General features: G+C 42.8%; 1 protein-coding gene across 1 annotated transcript in view; it reads left to right on the top strand.

Annotated features, from left to right (window-relative positions):
• LOC102396331 (vomeronasal type-1 receptor 1-like) overlaps nt 1–18,268 on the top strand; it is a 63,850-nt gene that overhangs the window by 8,497 nt on the left and 37,085 nt on the right. The window contains exons 2-4 of the mRNA XM_045163479.1: nt 9,405–9,524; nt 11,991–12,110; nt 12,596–12,797. Coding sequence (XP_045019414.1) covers nt 12,796–12,797 — 2 coding nt within the window. The 5' untranslated portion in view covers nt 9,405–9,524; nt 11,991–12,110; nt 12,596–12,795. The remainder of the gene's footprint in view (nt 1–9,404; nt 9,525–11,990; nt 12,111–12,595; nt 12,798–18,268) is intronic.

The raw sequence follows: 18,268 nt of genomic DNA, 5'->3' as shown, positions 1-18,268 counted from the left end.
CAGTCTGATAGATTTAAAATGTCATGTTGTAACTGGCCATACCGCAATACAAAATAAAAAGTTTAAAAAAGTTATAATTTTCTAACTGATTATGAAGGAAGTTGAGCATCTCTTCAGACTTGTTAACCAGTTAGATTTCCTTTTATGTTAATTGCCTGTTCATATCTTTAAAATTTTATTTATTTGGCTACACTGGGTATTCATTTCTGCGTGTGGGCTTTCTCTAGTTGTGGTGAGCAGGGGCTCCCCTCTAGTTGCGCTGCATGGGCTTCTCACTGCAGTGACTTCTCTTGTTGTAGAGCACGGGCTCTAGGGCACTCGGGCTTCCGTAGTTGCATCTCCCCGCTCTAGTGCGCAGGCTCAGTAGTTGGGCATGGGCTTAGATATCCTGGGGCATGTGGGATCTTCCTGGACCAGGGACATGCATTATCAGACAGATTCTCCTTTTTTTTTTAATGACATAGTTTTCATTCATTCAAGAAGAAAAAGTAGAAAGAAGGTATACCAACAACTTTACCCTTGATTCCAGGTATACCTTGGGCAAGCAAGTTGACAACTCTGAGCCTCAGTTTTCTGGGCTGTAAAATGGGGAGTTATGATAGCTTAAAACCTCTTGGGGTTCTGATGTTGTGTAATTCTGATTCCATTATTCAAGGCATGAACTGTTCTGTTGGCATCATGCCATCTCTGTTTTTGATTACAATTTAATTCCTCACTCAAACTCTTAATAAAAATGTCAAAACAAATATTGAAAGAAGTTCTAATATGTACTTTCAGCAGTTTTCCGCATTGCAAACCTGCAGGTTAATTGTGGATTAATCTACTCTGACAGGTGCTTTTTTTCCTGGGTGGAGAAAATCATGGATATAGCCATTTCTGATAATTTTGTGCTTGACTCAACTTTCAGATTAGTTTTGTCTTGAAATTAATAAACTCTGAAATTTCTGGATTATTCAAATCGATCAGAGACAGACAGATTTCCCTCTTCAGATTTCCAACCAGAGTAATGACCATGACTGAGACAAAATTTTTCAGGGAGTGAGATAGTGGACATGCCTGTGCTTAATCCCTGCCTCTATCTTTTTCCAGATGTGCCAAGATTTTCCTTTGGGGAGTTCTGGTAGGATTATGTTGGGTGTGTGGTTTGTCAAATAACACTCAGTTAAACAAGATATACATTTACTTTTGTGTCCCAGAAAGAAGATGATTCATGGTTGACTTGTCTCCATAGTGTTAGGGACTCAGGCTCCACCATGAGTTTCCTCCATCCCCAAATCACTATGTAGTCAAAGATGACTTATTTGTCTCCAGCCATCCTGTCCACATTCTGGACATAGGAAAGGAAGAAAGGACAGATAATCATGACATATCCGTTTGAGGACATTTCCTGGAAGTGATCTAATCACTTCCACTTGTATTCAATGGATCTGAACATTGTTGCCCGGCTTTTTAGCTTCAAGAGATTCTTTGAAATGTAATCTTGATTCCGGATGGCTATATTCCTGGCTAATACATGAGTGTTTTGTTACCCAGAAAGAACTTTTGTCAGGCAGATTCTTAACCACTGGACTACCAGGGAAATAGGCCTATTCATATCTTTTGCCCATTTTTATTGGGGTTCCTGACTGAGCGATTGAGTATGCATGCATGCATTCTTAAATATTTGCAGGATTTTGTTGTATATTCTGGATTTTAATCACATTTTTTTTTTGGAAGCTGGAAATATGTTCTCCTGGTTTGTCACTTATTAAACTTTTTCAATCATGTCTTTGTTTGCAGGAAAACTTTAATCTTAATACAGTCAAATCCATCTCATTATATGGTTTCTGTTTTCTTGGTTTAAACATCTGTATTCCCTCCAAAGTCATAAAAATATTCTGCATTTTTCTACTAGCTGTTCTGGGTTGAATTACATCTCTTAAAAACAGATATGCTGAAATCCTTACCCCAAGTAGTCCAGAATGTGCTTTTATTTGGAAACAGAGTGGTTGCAGATGTAATGAATTAAATGAAGATGAGGTCATACTGGAGTAGGGCAGTGCCCTAGCCCAATAGGACTGATGTCCTTATAAGAAGACAGCCACTTGGAGACAGACACCCAGAGGGAAAAGTGCCATGTGATGAGAAAGGCTGAGACTGGAGTTCTGCAGTGCAGCTGCAAGCCGAGGAACTGCAAGGATTGCCAGCAAATCACCCAAAGCTAAGACAAAGCAAGGAAGGATTCCCCTACAGATTCCAGAGGGAGCTTGGCCCCTTCACACCTCGGTTTTAGACTTCTAGCCTCCAGAACTGGGAGACAGGACATTTCTGTTGTGTTAAGCCACCCAGTTTGTGGTCCCTTGTTCCTGCAGCCTTGTGAAAGGCATATGCTAGCCTTATAGACTTATTATCTTTCATGTTTAGGTCTCTAATCCATTTGTTTGACCTTTGTATTGTGGTGAAAAGTAGGGAACCAACTTTTCTTTTCTCCTTATAAAGAATCAGTTTTCATGATGTTATCCTTTAGCAGCCCATCTCTTCCCTTCTGATTAGGATGCTTATTCTGAAATATCTCAAGGTCTTTCATATACACATGTCTCTTTCCTGTTCCTTTGATCAGTTTGTCTGATCATGTGCCGTTCCACCTTTATTTTCTTTCTTTACTCTGGCTTTTTGGTATATCTTTTCGATAAACTATTTTTATTTATTTATTTGTTTGGCTGTGGCAGGTCTTTGTTGCAGCATCTGATTGAACCTGGGGCCCCTGCACTGGGGGCATGAAGTCTTAGCTACTGGATCACCTGGATCACCAGGAAGTCCATTTGGCATATCTTACTTGATACAGATCCTCTTATCTGTTTGTGAGTCTTGATTCTTCCACATACATTTTTTAATCCATTTATTTTGTTTCCTAAAAAAATCTTTCTGGAATTTGGGCTTGCATTGAATTTATATCTTGATTTAGATAGAAGAAACATCTTAATAATATTAAATTGTTGCATTCATGAACATGGTACATCTCCCCTTCTTAGATTTCTTCTGTTTCCTTTAATAACATTATTATTATTTTCTTTTTTGGCCATGCCATGTGACTTCTGGGATCTTAATTCCCAGACCAGGGATTGAATCCAAGTACTTGGCAGTGAAACCTCGGAGTTCTAACCATTAGACTGCCAGGGAATCCTAATTATTTTTTCTTCATAAACATCTTGTGGATTGACAGATGAATTCCTAGATTACCTTTAAATTTTGTTACTGTTCTGAATGGGATCTTATTTTTTGTTAGAGTTTCTAGTTGTTTACTATCATATCAGTTCAGTTTAGTTCAGTCGCTCAGTTGTGTCCAACTCTTTGAGACCAGGCCTCCCTGTCCATCACCAACTTCCAGAGTTTACCCAAACTCAAGTTCATTGAGTCGGTGATGTCATCCAACCATCTTATCCTCTGTTGTCCCCTTCTCCGCCTGCCCTTAATCTTTCCCAGCATCAGGGTCTTTTCAAATGAGTCAGCTCTTCACATGAGGTGGCCAAAGTACTGGAGTTTCAGCTTCAGCATCAGTTCTTTTACCTATAGTTTCTTTAATGGCTTTTGGTCTCTTCAGAGTTTACTGTTTCCTGTTTCAGTATTGGCATTTTCTATTCTTGTGGAAATTTGTCTGTTTTGTCAAGATTTTCAAGTGCACTGGTCTATGTAGTTCAAAATTTTATTTTATCATTTGAAAATATCTCTATCTATAGTTCCCCCTTTTCAGTTATGCATTTTGTTTTTATTTGCATCTTTCTTTTTTCTATCAGTCTTGCCTGAAGCATTTCTATCTTATTAGAATTTCAAATTGCCAAGTTTTGAGGTTTTTTTTTTTTCTTGGTCTTCTCTGTGTTTTCACTCTATCAATTTCAGCCTTTAAATTATTTTCTTTTTCCTTTTTAGATTTTTCTCTGTTGTTTCATATTTAAGTTCTAAACTGAGGCTTCCTCCGTTTGTTTTCAGTCTTTCGATAAAAACGTTCAAAGCAACGTATTACCCTTGAAACATTGCTTTCGTAGCGCTTTTATTGCCATTCAGTTATAGGATTTATTTCATTTATTTTTGGCCGCACTGAGTCTTTGTTGCTGTGTATGGGCTTTCTCTAGTTGCACAGAACAGAGGCTACTCTCTAGTTGCGGTGCACGGGCTTCTGACTGCCCCGGCTTGTCCTATTGCAGAGCGCTAGCTCTGAGACATGCTGGCTTCAGCAGTTGCGGTGCTTGTGCGCTGGAGCTCAAGCTCAGTAGTTGCGGTGCATAGGCTTAATTGCTTCATGGCATGTGAAATCTTCCTGGCCCAGGGATCAAGCCCATGTTCCCTGCATTGACAGGCAGATTCTTAACTACTGGACCACCAGGAAATTCCTGTGTTTTATTTTCTAAGCCGAGAGTTATTTGTGTTATATTATTTAAGTTTTGGGGATCCTGTGTTTTTGGTGTTTAGAGCCATTTACACTAGGATGAATGACTATGGTATAATAAAGAGAGTCTAGAACACGCTGCCTCAGAAGACATTTATTTCACAAAATGTCCCAGAGAAGGTGGGTGGCCCCGCCCCAAGAGGTCATCAGGTCCCAGCTATCTTACTGCTTTGCTCGAGGCATCATCCTGGCTCATATGGGTGAAGCCATCTTAGGGTCACTAAATCTGTTCCCCTGTTTCAGAAGACAGAAGGCAGAAGTATGGAATAATTAGCTTCATTTTAAAGACAAGACCAGAAGTTACCTACCTTACATCTGCTCTTATTCCACTGGCCAAAATTTGGTCATATAGCTACAGGAGACAATACTAACTAGGGTTTGGTCAGAAAAACAGAAACTGTACCAGTTATTTTAACGGAGAGAATTTAAGGAATTGATTGAGTTGGTGAAATAGATCAACATCTAAGATGACAAAATGGGGACGTTGTATTAATCAGAGATAAGAGATGCAGGCATTCAGCCCCTGGGACTGAGGCAACAAAGGGAATAGGTTTCTAGTTGTGACTGTTGTTGCTGCTTAGTCCCTAAGTTGCATCCAACTCTTTTTCAACCCCGTGGACTAGAGCCAGCCAGACTCCTCTGTCCATAGGATTCTCCAAGCAAGAATCCTGGAGCGGGTTGCCATTCCCTTCTCCAGAGGATTTTCCCAACCCAAGGATCAAACCCGAATCTCCTACTTTGGCAGGCAGATTCTTTACCACTGAGCCACCAGGACAGCCCTGTTTTCTATGATGTGAACATCATAGAGTTATTATAATAAGGTTATTAGAATCTAGAAGGTTGAAGGAATACTCCTGTAGAGCCAGAACCCAGTCCTCTGATGAGGGGACAGCTGGTTTCGGTGTTTCAGAGACAGAAATGAGACTGAGAATGTGGAAAAGACAGGAGTCAGCTGCTGCCATCAGGGAGAAGAACTACTGCTGGAGTAATGCTGACGGGAACAGCAAGCGAAACAGGAAGAAACATGTACTTTCTCCTTCCAGCCTTTTGTCTTTCTTGTGCTCCCTCTCAGCAGAATCAAAGAGGGAGCTGGCAGCCTCAGAGCCAGAAAGTGGAGTGTGAAAGGGTGGGTTTGGGCTAAGAAACAATTAGTCATGAAAGCAGTTCACCCACCCTTTTGACTACTCAGCATCCATACATATGTTGTTGTTTTTTTGGCCATGTCATGCAGCAAATGGATCTTAGTTCCCTGACCAGGGATCAAACCCATGCCCCCCACTATGGAAGCATGAAGTCTTAGCCACTGGACCACCAGGGAAGTCCCATATGTATCTTTCTACACATATTCAGACTTCCATTTAACAACTATAAACATCATGTTTCAACTGATTTGCACAAAGATGCTCTCATCTATTCTCCAAAGAGGGGAGGTACAGAATTCATCCTGTCATGTTGTCCATTTCTGTTTTGCCTTTCCCATTATTCTCCTTCCGGCATTCATTTGAATTGAGTCTGCTCCCACCATTTCTGTTTTCCCCTCTATGCTATATTGAAAGTTTTACACTTACTGTCTGTTCTTTTTGTACTTACTCTAAAAATATCATGTGCATTCCACAAAATCTTCTCCATTTATAACTTGTTCAAGATTTTAGTTCTTTTTTAAACATTAAAATTTGACATTGTTACTGTACTTTTGGTAGAGTTTTGATATTTTTGGTATGTTTCCCTCGTGCTTTTGTTTACTTTTTCTTTTCTTATTCTTTCTTGTGTTTCAGAACTTCATTCTAGGATTAGTTTTCTTCCTCCCAAAGTATATCTCTTAGAAATTCTTTTGAAAAGGGTATCTTGGGAATTAATTCCTAGTTTTTAGTTTGTCTAAACAATCATTTTCTTTTTGTTCTTGAAAGGTATTTTTCTGGGCATACAGTGCTAGTGTGACAGTTATTTTATTTTAGCCCTTTGAGGATCTCATTCCACTATCTTCTGGATTATTGCTATTGAAAAATTAAAAGTAATGCTTGGGCTATTCTAATGATATTCTCTCTAGTGGGCTAAGGTTTACTAATTACCTAGTGTGGATATTAAAAAAAAATACTCTGCTTGGGATTCATTGGGTTTCCTGAATTTGAGGAAGAATCTTTCTTATCAATTCTGAAAATTTTCCAGACATTAGCAAATGTGCTTCTCTCCCTTCTATTATCTTTTTATTTATTCTGGCTCTGCTGGGTCTCCATTGCTGCCCGGGCTTTTCTCTAGTTGCAGCAGGCAGGGGCTACTCTCTTGTGATGCACAGGATTCTCACTGCAGTGGCTTCTCTTGTTGAGAGGCACAGGCTCTAGGGTGTACGGTCTTCAGTAGCTGTGGCTCCCAGGTTCTAGAGCACAGGCTCAGTGGTTGTGGCACAGCATGTGGGATCTTCCCCTACCAGGAATCGAACTCATGTCTCCCTCATTGGCAGGCAGACTCTTTACTACCAGGGAACCACCAGGGAAGCCCCTCTCTTTTTTTAAAAAAACCTACAAATTAGATGTATGTTGGACCTTCCCACTCTGTTCCATATTTCTTAATCCATTGTTCAAAATATCCATCATTTTTTCTCCCTATGCTGTACCCTGTGTAATTTCTTAAAATATATATGTGTTCTAGTTTCTTCTCCTTTCAATGGTGATGTAATCTATTTCATTTGTCTACTGGGTTTTTAAATTTTCACATAGGTAATTTATAGTTTCCCTTGTTCAAATCTTCCTTGCCAGTCTTGATAGTCTGTTTTTCCCTTCAGTATTTTCAAAACACCATCTTTGATTTCTTAAAACATTTATTTATCTTGTATTCAATACCTTATAATTTAATATTCATACCAGCTCTGAGTCTGACTCTGAGGTTTGTCACTTCTGCTTGTTAGGTTTGTGGAACTCATGTTCCTTGGGATTTTATCTGTGGAAATTCTTTAAAGCCTGGGTTTAAAATTCATTTCCCTGGGTAGAGTTAGTGTTTACTTCTGCCATGTACCTGTGGGAATAGCTAGCTTGGGTTGTTATTCAACCCCTCAGTCATGTCGACTCTTTGAGACCGCGTGGACTACAGCACGCCAGGCTTCCCTGTCCTTCACCATCTCCTGGAGTTTGCTCAAACCCATGTCCATTGAGTCGGTGATGCCACCCAACCGTCTCATCCTCTATCATCCCCTTCTCCTCCCACCTTCAATCTTTCCCAGCATCAGGGCCTTCTCCAGGGATCTGGCTCTTCCCATCAGGTGGCTAAAGTACTGGAGCTTCAGCTTCAGCATCAGTTCTTCCAATGAATATTCAGGGTTGATATAGCCAACTTGGGACCACTCTAAAATTTTGTCTGGACATCTTTCAGGCTACATAGATAGTACAAATTTAGACTTTAAACACACAGGAATATGGATTTACTGTTACAAATTCTCAGGGGAAATTTTTCTCTTGCTTTACTCATCATAAAGGCAGAGACAAACATATATTCCCATCGTGTTTTTTAGAGGGAGGGCTTTTTAAAAAGTACCAACCAAGGGTTTGCTCTCAGGTTCTAGAATTTTATATCTAGAACTGTGATCTTTCCTTTCACTCTGATTAAGTCCCAGGATTTTTCTTCTCTGAAAATGGCCCTTTAACATCCTGGCTTTATGCTGATAACCCCAGAAAAAGCACCGAGTCTAGAGCTGTCTTTACTTTTCTAGATTCATGCTTTCTTGTTTCTGGAGCTCTAAGGATGTACTTGAGGCACACTCTCTCTCCTTCAAGACTGGCCCAACCAAGAGGAAATGTCTGGGGCCCCAGGCCTCCCCCACTGGCATTGAATGACAGTGCTAGTTTACATACAATTAATTGTACCTATTCATTTTTAAATTAATTATACCCTGTCCCTAGCATTCACAGACAGCAAATTCAATTACTCATTAATCTAATCATTACTGCTTTTATTCAGAGAACACTGAAGGTCTGTTTTTTAAAATTAGTTTATTTTTGGTTGCACTAGGTCTTCATTGCTGCGCGTGGGCTTTCTCTAATTGTGGCAAGAGGGGGCTACTCTTCGCTGTGGTGAGGGGGCTCCTCATGCTTGGGGTTCAGCAGTTGCAGCATGTGGGCTCAGCAGCTGTGGCTCTCAGGCTCTAGAGCTCGAACTCAGTCGTTGTGGTGCATGGGCTCCACAGTTGCCTTGTGGGATGTGGAATCTTCCTGGACCAGGGATCAAACCCATATTCCCTGCATTAGCAGGTGATTCTTAACCACTGGGCCAACTGGGAAGTCCCTGAAGGACTGTTAATATCCTAAAACCAAGGAATGTCTCTTATGGGCTGAACTGTCTCCCTCCCATCCCCACCCCCAAATTCATGTGTTGAAGACCTAATCCTCAAGACCTTGAAATGACTTTCTTTGGAGATAGGACCTTTAAAGAGGTGATTAGGTGAAAATGAGGCCATTAGATGGGTCCCAATTCAATCATGATTGGAGTCCTTACATGAAGAGGAAATTTGAACACACAAAGAAACATCAGGGATGTGTGTCCACAGAGGAAAGAAGGCAGTCATCTACAAGCCAAGAAGAGAGGCTCAGAAGAAGCCACACCTGCCCTCACCCTGATCTTGGGCATTTACCTCTGGAACTATGAGAAATGAATTTCTATTGTTTAAGCCACCCAGCCTGTGGTACGTTGTTATGACTGTCCCAGAAGGCCAGTCCTAGCATCTCTGATGCTATGATTTCAGGCACCATCTTGGCCTCGAGGGAAGAAACTATGATTTGACACAGGGGCCTTGTCAAGGCTATTCCAAAAAACAAACAACAACAACAACAAACAAAAAAAAAGGAAAGAAAAAGCAAAAGCTAACCAAATAAATAAACAAAACCCCAAAACACCAAGCTGTTCCCATCACACCCATTACGCGGCCGGTTTGGCAGACAGACTTCTGCCCAGGCCTGGGATGTATCTCACTCATGCATCATGTTTCTTTTTCCAGGGCCCTTCTGCTCAGGAATGAAGCTGAGGACGGGCAGCATCTCGGGGATGCTTCAGACTCTGCAGATGCCTTGGCTTAGAGGACCTGTGGGATGTGTGGAGAAGGAGAACTGGGGGAGAGGTGAGAACAGCAGGAGCTAGGGAGGGGGACGAGGGACGGGAACACTCTCTCAGGCTTGAAACCAGATTCTCTGAATAAGTGTGGGTGAGGAAAGCATTTTCTGAGGTCTAGAAACACAGAGGGAAATGCAGGAAGGGAGTCATGTCCGATAAGTTCAGGACTAAGTGAATCAGAGGTGGCGCAAGCGTCCCAGCCCTCCTCTGCCTCTCTTGATTATCTTGGGAAGCTGATTCACTCATATATAATCTCATCTAGTCATCTTTACTATTTCCCTTCCCCTGACTTCATGTATGACAAACTCATTCTCTCATTGGAAAAATATTTCCTGAGCATGGTCAATGTGTTGGGCATGTGGCAGTCTCTGTCTTCATCCAGTTCCAGATCTGGGAGAGCAAGCACTCACAGAGTGAGCGTTTCACCAAATGGCTTAAAAACTTAAACCTAAGATGTAACACCACAGAACTCCTAGAAGAAAGTATATGCAAAACATTCTCTGACATATTGTTATTGCTGTTCAGTTGCTCAGTTGTGTCTGACTCTGCAACCCCATGGACTGCAGCACGCCAGGCTTCCCTGTCCTTCACCATCTCCCAGAGCTTGCTCAAGCTCATGTCCATTGAGTCAGTGATGCCATCCAATCATCTCATTCTCTGTCGTCCCATTCTCATCTTGCCTTCAATCTTTATCAGCATCAAGGTCTTTTCCAGTGAGTTGGCTCTTCGCATCAGGTGGCCAAAGTATTTGCCTTCCAATGAATATTCAGGATCAGTTTCCTCTAGGGTTGACTGGTTTGATCTCCTTGCAGTCCAAGGGACTCTCAGGAGTCTGCTCTAACATCACAGTTCGAAAGCATCACTTCTTCATCACTTAGCCTTCTTTATGGTCCAAATAAAAACAAACAAATGAGACCTAATCAAACTTACAAACTTTTGCACAGCAAAGGTAATTGTAAATAAACAAGCAAGCAAAACCGGAAAAGACAACCTATGGAATGGGAAAATAGGGCTTGCAGTAATATATGTGGTTTACATGGGATTGCAAAGAGTCAGACATGACTTAGTGACTGAACAAAACGAACAGCAAGGATTTTAGACTCTCCCTGAAGGACATGAGAATCTACAGAAGGATTAGGCTGGGGAGCAACAACTAGGTCATGAATGAACTGTGGAGTAAGATTTGAAAGGTTGCTGTTGTATTCAGCAACATCTTATGGAAAAACTTGAATGAACTTTTAGGGCAACTCAGTAGTACAGGTGAGAGATGATGGTGATTTGGAAGAGGGTAGATTCAGTGGGGAATGAGAGAAGTGACGGATTTTGAACCTCTGGAACATTCTAAAGGATCTGATATGGAATGAGGGAGTGGGAGGAGCTAAGTGTGACTCTCAGATTTCTAGGGAGACTAAGGAGTCAGAAGAGAAGAGAGAAGAGGATCTAGCTGTTACTCTAGGAGATCTGTCAAGGGGAAGAAAGAACTTTTTTTAAGAGCATGGAGAAGGAGGGGCTTCCCTGATATCCAGTGGTTAAGAATCCATCTGGCAATGCAGGGCACATGGGCCTGATCCCTGGTCTGGGAAGCTCCCACGTGCCATGGGGCGACTAAACCTGTGCTCCATGACTACTGAGCCTGCACGCTCTAGAGCACATGTACTACAGCAAGAGAAGCCACTGCGACGAGAAGCCTGCCCACCTCAACTAAAGAGTAGCCCCCGTTCACCACAACTTGAGAAAGCTTGAGGAGCAACACACACCCAGCATGGCCAAAAACAAACAAATAAATGAAATTATTATAAAAAGAGTAGCCCCTGATTGCCACAACCAGAGAAAACCCATGCACAGTGACGAAGACCCAGCACAGCCAAAAATAAATAGATTTAAAAAAATCCTGGATGAACCTAGACAGCATATTAAAAAGCAGAGACATTACTTTGCCAACAAAGGTCCATATAGTCAAAGCTATGGTTTTTCCAGTAGTCATGTATGGATGTGAGAGTTGGAAAGACTGATGCTGAAGCTTCAATACTTTGGGTACCTGATGCGAAGAGCCGACTCATTGAAAAAGACCCTGATGCTGGGAAAGATTGAAGACAGGAGGAGAAGGGGATGACAGAGGACAAGATGGTCGGATGGCATCCCTGACTCAGTGGACATGAATTTGAGCAAGCTCCGGGAGATGGTGAAGGACAGGGAAGCCTGGCGAGCTGCAGTCCATGGGGTCACAAAGAGTTGGACATGACTTAGCTAATGAAGAACAACAACAAGATTTTAAAAAAAGAGTGTGGGGAAAGATTAATAATATCTGAAAACAGCATTGAGTTGCTAAGGGATAGCAGAGTCTAAAGATACTCGATATCAAGCTTGGCCACATGACCTGCTTTAGCCAATGAAATGTAAACACATCAATATATATCTCTTTTGAGCTGAAACTCCAAGAGCCAGCTCACAGCTCACATCTCTTTTCCCTCAGCCAGGAGATCCGTGGTGTTTTAGACACTGTTCCATCAGTCTGGGTGAAGGAAGGAGCATGTGGAGAAGAACTCGGGCCACCCAGGTTGGACATGGCGCACGAGGGAGTCTCTACCTTTATGTGAGTCACTGGGATTTGGGTTCATTTGTTTCCGTAGCATATCCTGATTACTCTCCTCTCCTCCTCCAGACCTTGAGGTCTGGCGAGCGGGTGGATGAAGCGCCTTCAGTAAAGATTGTGGGGAGTATCTCTGGAGAAGGATCTGGTGTTAGTTAAGGTAGAGTCCGAGGGAACATGGAGTGAAAGGCTAACAGGGGTTGCAGTGGCAGAATTTGGGAAGGATGGAGGGAGGCAGGAACAGGTAGAGCAGAGGACAGCACAGAGAATGATGGAGATGAGAGACCTGAGAGGACAAGAGGAGCTTGTGTTGGGGGAATTACCAAGGGAAACAAAAGATAGGGAACATGATGAATTTGGTTATGACACTCTTTGGAGGGTGCAGTGGGCTTTCAAGTTCAGAACCACATATTGCTTCAAAAAGTCTCCTCCCCATCCTGTCCACTCCCTCTCACCTCTCTTAATGTTCATCATCCCTTTCATCATAGTGGGCTGACTTCTCAGTTGCTGCTGTCCTTCTGATAGAATGTGACTTCCATGCTGCAAGAGCCTGGCCTGAGCTGTTCATCACTCTACCCTGAATGCTGAACACAGGGACCCAGCTACCTGTGAGATGAATGAAGGAAACTTACAGATCCATCCTGTTCGTCATAGTCTCTCGCATCAGTAAAGGGTGGTTCTCAGCAATATGTAAGCCTAAGTTTAGCTCTTGGCTTATGTTTTTCTGTCTTAGTCATTGTGGGCACATTACCCAACCTCTCAGACTTTGTTTTCTTAGGTTTAAAATGGGATGCTAGGGACTTTCTTGGTGGTCCAGTGGCCACCATCCCCGTGCAGGGGGTCCGGATTAGATCCCACGTGCTGCAACTAAAAAGAATCCCACATATTGCAATGAAAACTGGAGATCCCAAATGCCACAACTAAGACCTGGCACAGCAAAATAAATAAATATCAATATTTTGTAAAAATGTTTTATTTAAAAATGAGATACTGATAGTTATCTGAGTCATAGTGTTGCTTTCAGAATTAAATGAGATGATTTATCTCATGTAAAGGACTCAGCATGTTGAACAACTATCCAATTTTTGGGTACTTGTCCTAATTATAGAAAGACGTCTATGCTGATGGCCACTGCAGACAAATATGCCAGTCCTCGGGCTTCCCAGGTGGCTCAGCAGTAAAGAATCCTCCTGCAATGTAGGAAATGCAGGACACTTAGGTTTGATTCCTGGGTTGAGAAGATCCCCTGGAGAAGGAAATGGCAACCCACTCCAGTATTCCTGTCTGGAAAATTCCAGGGACAGAGGAGCCTGGTGGGCTACAGTCCATGGAAACACACACACACATACACACGCCAGTCCTCTTTACCAGAACTCCACACAGTTTCCCCAATCTCCTTGCTTATCAACTTTAGTATAGAGGAAAAGGGGCCTGTTTGAATAGACCCTCTGGGGCTATTGAAGACCCAGCCAGAACTTGCCCTACTACACCGTAGAAGGAAGTGGCTCTCTCAGCTAGTGAGGAAAGTGACTCAAAGAAATACCCAGAAAAAAAGAAAGGAAAGAAGGAAGAAGGAAAGAAATATCCAGCGGGCATGGGAGTTTCCTACAGCTCCTGTAACAAATTATCACTGTCTCACTTCTCACACAGTTTGCTGAACCCAGGGGTAGACCAGGCATGAGAGAGGAAGCTGGAAGAAAACTCGAGGAGCCGTAGAAACTGCAGACATGTTTATTCTTTCCAGACAACAGCCATAACATAACCTTCTCTCCCAGCTGAGGCAGCAGCCATAACATAAAGGCACGTACCTGCAAGGGCTTGCCAGGTGGGGCTTATATAGCTCCACAGACCGAAAGTAGCCCTTGGTCAAGTGAGTGCCTCGTGATACACGTGTGCAGTGCTTTAAATAATCTCAGCTGTGACATGATCATTATTTACAAAATATGGGGCAAGAGCAAGAGGCCGAGGGGCAAGACAGCCTTACTACTCCATCTTGGCTAATTTGCTCTTTCCCTGCAATCACAAACTTAGTGGCCTCTAACAACACAAATTTACTGTTTTACAGTTCTGGAGGTTGGAAGCCTAAAATCACTCTCACTGGGATAATATCAAAGTGTCACAGGGCTGCATCCCTTTTGTGTGTGTATGTGTGTAATTCTTTTTTTGATTTTTTTTTTTTTTGGAGTATAGTTTCTTTATAATGTGGTAGTTTCTACTCTACAGCAAACCCATGTCTTTTGCATCTCCTGCATTGGCAGGTGGATTCTTTAGCTTTGAGCCCCCTGGAAAGCCCCATTTTATACTTCAGCACGTCTCAATTCAGACTAGCCATGTTTTAAGTGCTTCATATTGAGAATATTTTATTGGACAGTGCAGGTCTAGATCCTAAACTCTGCAACAGCCCCAGGGTCTAGAACAATCCCTGGTCAATGGGCATTCAGATTTGGTGACATAGGAATTTATGGACTGCTCTGTTCAGGTTTAGACTCTTTTTCAAAAGCCTTGGACCACTGACCCAAAGAAGGAAGCCTAACTGGGGTATGTGTGTGTGCTGTCATTTGCATCTAATTTGCATACTCCCTCCCAGGTGCGCTTGCTCTCCAGTCAGCTTCTCTTTAGTGATTCCCACTGGGTCTGCTCTTACCCGGGGAACTTTTTTTCTTTTGGCCAGCTGTGCTATGCAACTTTCGGGATCTCTGTTTCCCCAACCAGGGAGATTGAACCTGGGCCATGGCAGTGAAAGCCTGGGATCCTAACCACTATGCTCCCAAGGAATTAGGATTCCAGACAACCTTGAAAAATGCACCGTTGAGCTGTGCTTAGTCCTTCCTGAAAGGTAAAGGACAGAAAGGGGACTGTGCGTGGAGCCAATTCCCCGGGGACCTTCATAGGTGGGTGGGTCAAGAAGAAACTCCCAAACAGGCCTCCCAAGGCCCTTTGTGATCTGGTTCTGCTCCCTGCTCACCTCCAGCCTTAGCACATTGTTCTGGATTGAAACATGCCCTCCCCGCTTCAAATCCGTCCACTGAAGCCCTGATGCCCAAGTGTGACTGAGTTTGGAGATAACTGAGCTTAAATGAAGTTGAAAGGCTGGAGCTAACCCTATAGGACTGGTGTCCTTGTTAGAAGAGGAAACAACACCAAGGGCATGTACACCCAGAGAAAAGGTCACGTGAGAACACAGGGAGAAGGCGGCCGTCTGCAAACCAAGGAGAGCGGCCTCGAGAAAACCAGTCCTTCTGGCACCTTCATGCTGGACTTGCAGAACTGTGAGAAAATCAATTTCAGTTGTTTAAGCCATCTGGTCTGTGGTACTCTGTTATGGTAGCCCTGGCAAGCTAGCACCTACCTTGGCTCTCACCAGTCCTCAATGCTGCCCTTGAACTCCACTCTGTTAGCTTTTCTGGCATAAGCCAGCAGTCCTTCTTTTGGAGAAGAACTTTTTTTTTTTTTTCTGGATGATAAACAAGAAGTAGCAGAGCTAGCTGCTCATCTGGGTGCATTGAAAGGAGACAAAACTGCCTCAGAACAAGTAAAAGAGACAAGGGGGAGTGTTCCCTCTATGCAGATTACTGTCAATCACTGAACACATCACTCCTTTTAGTTCTTAAAACAAAACACTATGGGGCTTTCCTGGTGGCTCAGTGATAAAGAATCTGCCTGCCAGGGGGACATGGGTTTGATCCCTCATCCAGGAAGGTCCCACATGCCTCAGAGCAACTATTGAGCCTGTGCTCTAGAGCCCAGGAGATACAACTACTGAAGCCCATGTGCCCTGGAGCCCATGCATGCATGCTAAGTCACTTCAGTTGTGTCTGTAGCCCACCAGGCTTCTCTGTCCATGGGATTCTCCAGGCAAGAATAACAACTCTGGAGTGGGTTATTAAGCTCTCCTCCAGGGGATCTTCCTGACCCAGCGATCGAACCCACGTCTCTTTCGTCTCCTGCTTTGGCAGGTGGGTTCTTTGCCACTAGCACGCCTGGGAAGCCCCTTGGAGCCCATGCTCCGAAAAAAGAGAGTAGCTCCTGTTCTCCCCATCTAGAGAAAAACCCAAGCAGCAACGAAGACCCAGCACAGCCAATCAATCAATAAATAAAAATTATTAAAGAAAACACCATGAAGTGAGTGCCATAGACCATATTTCCATAACTCTAACAGCGAACATTTACACTCTGTCTAAAGTCTCAAGCACTGTGCTCTGAAGCAAACACGCATCACCTCATGTAATCCTCACTGCGACAGAAAAGGTAGGAACCATCATCACCATCCATATTCTGTACGTAAGGCCGGCAGGCCCTGGGCAGTTCAGTCATTTGCCCAAGTCTGAAGAACTGGGCAACTGCCAAATCGAGCAATCTGATTCCAGAGTGCTCACTCCTGCCCACTGAACTCTGTGAGTCAGCGGAGAGCCAGGCAACCATAAACTTGCCCAAGGTTAGGGACTTCCCTGATGGCCCAGCGGCTGAGACTCCGCCCTTCCACTGCAGGAGGCACAGGTTAGATCCCTGGTTAGGAAGCAAAGATACTGCATCCAGGTAAATGGTGTGGCCTAAAATTAAAAAAAAAGAAAAAAACTTGCCCAAGGTTAGATAATTCATTGGGGCTGTATTGGAATTTGGTTTTTTAATCAAAAGTGCTGTCACATTCACTCAGTGGTCGTTTGATGGTTGTCCACACTAGTAAAGATACTGTGCCCAAAATGTGGAGTCTGAAGACCCACACCCACAGTTACTGCCTAAAAGGAGGATCCAAATAGTGGAAAGATGGTCGTGCAAAGAGTTATAATCCGACTACCTCATTGTTGTTCAGTTGCTAAGTTGTGTCCGACTGTTCAACCCCATGGACTGCAGCACTCCAGGTTCCTCTGTCCTCCACTATCTCCCAGAGTTTGCTCAAACTCATGTCTATTGAATCACTGATGCTATCTAACTATCCCATCCTCTGCTGTCCCCTTCTCCTGCCTTCCATCTTTCCCAGCATCTGGGTCTTTTCCAGTGGGTCGGCTCTTTGCATCAGGTGGCCAAAATATTGGAGCTTCAGCTTCAGCATCAGTCCTTCCAATGAATATTCAGAGTTGATTTCCTTTAGGATTGACTGGGTTGATCTCCTTGCTGTCCAAGGGACTCTCTAGAATCTTCTCCAGCATCACAATTTGAAAGCATCAATTCTTCAGTGCTCAGCCTTCTTTATGGTCCAACTTTCACATCTGTACATGACTACTGGAAAAACCATAGCTTTGACTATACAGACTTTTGTTGGTAAAGTGGTGTCTCTGCTTTTTAATATGCTGTCTAGGTTTGTTATAGCTTTCCTTCCAAGGAGCAAACATCTTTTAATTTCATGGCTGTAGTCACCATCCACAGTGCCTGGAGAATTCCATGAACAGAGGAGCCTGGCAGGCTACAGCCCATGAGGTCACAGAGTCAGACACGACTTTCTGACTAACTTCCTGGAGGAAGTTATTGAATCCAGCGGGGTCCTATAAAAAGCCCAGAGTTTGCCTTGGAAGTCTTTCTTCACAGGGGAATTTATGTTGGAGAAAAACCAAGTAAGACTGGTCATAAATCACTTGATATTAAAAAAAATTAATTGCAGTAGAAAGTGAGGGGGGAAAAAAAACAAACTCTCAACCACATAACCACATAAGGATCTTAATAACTTTCAAATTTAAGAACAAGCTTAGTAAATTATTACCAAATTTTTTTTTAGTGTCTGATATGACTGTATTAACCATCTCTAACTTTTAAACCAACCATTGCTTTTCATTTATGGATTTCATCTAAAAATATTTCAAACCTTACAAAGAATTCAAGTATAAATATCTTTAACAGGAAAGAAAAACTAACAAGTTTCATTAGCACTGGGAGTGTTCTTATCTTTTTTCTCCCTGGGTGTTAAAAGCTGGAGAACAGTAAATACTCTGGAATTCAAGAACACATTTGCCTCGACATTGTTTTTGGCCTTCAAATCCAGTTAACACATTATGGATCAAAAACTAACTTCCATTCTTAAAGGGGACGCACATATTCTGATCTTCTGTTTTTCTCTAAAAAAGAGATTTATGTGCTTTTCAACAGATGAAAGTGTTAGTCACTCAGTTGAATCTGACTCTTTGGGACCCCTTGGACTGTAGCCCGCCAGTCTCCTCTGTCCATGGAAT

Source organism: Bubalus bubalis, chromosome 18 (genome assembly GCF_019923935.1).
Source record: "Bubalus bubalis isolate 160015118507 breed Murrah chromosome 18, NDDB_SH_1, whole genome shotgun sequence".
NCBI classification, from domain to species: domain Eukaryota; kingdom Metazoa; phylum Chordata; class Mammalia; order Artiodactyla; family Bovidae; genus Bubalus; species Bubalus bubalis.
The sequence above is the reverse complement of the archived record's forward strand: the minus strand, read 5'-3'. Positions and strand labels throughout refer to the sequence as shown.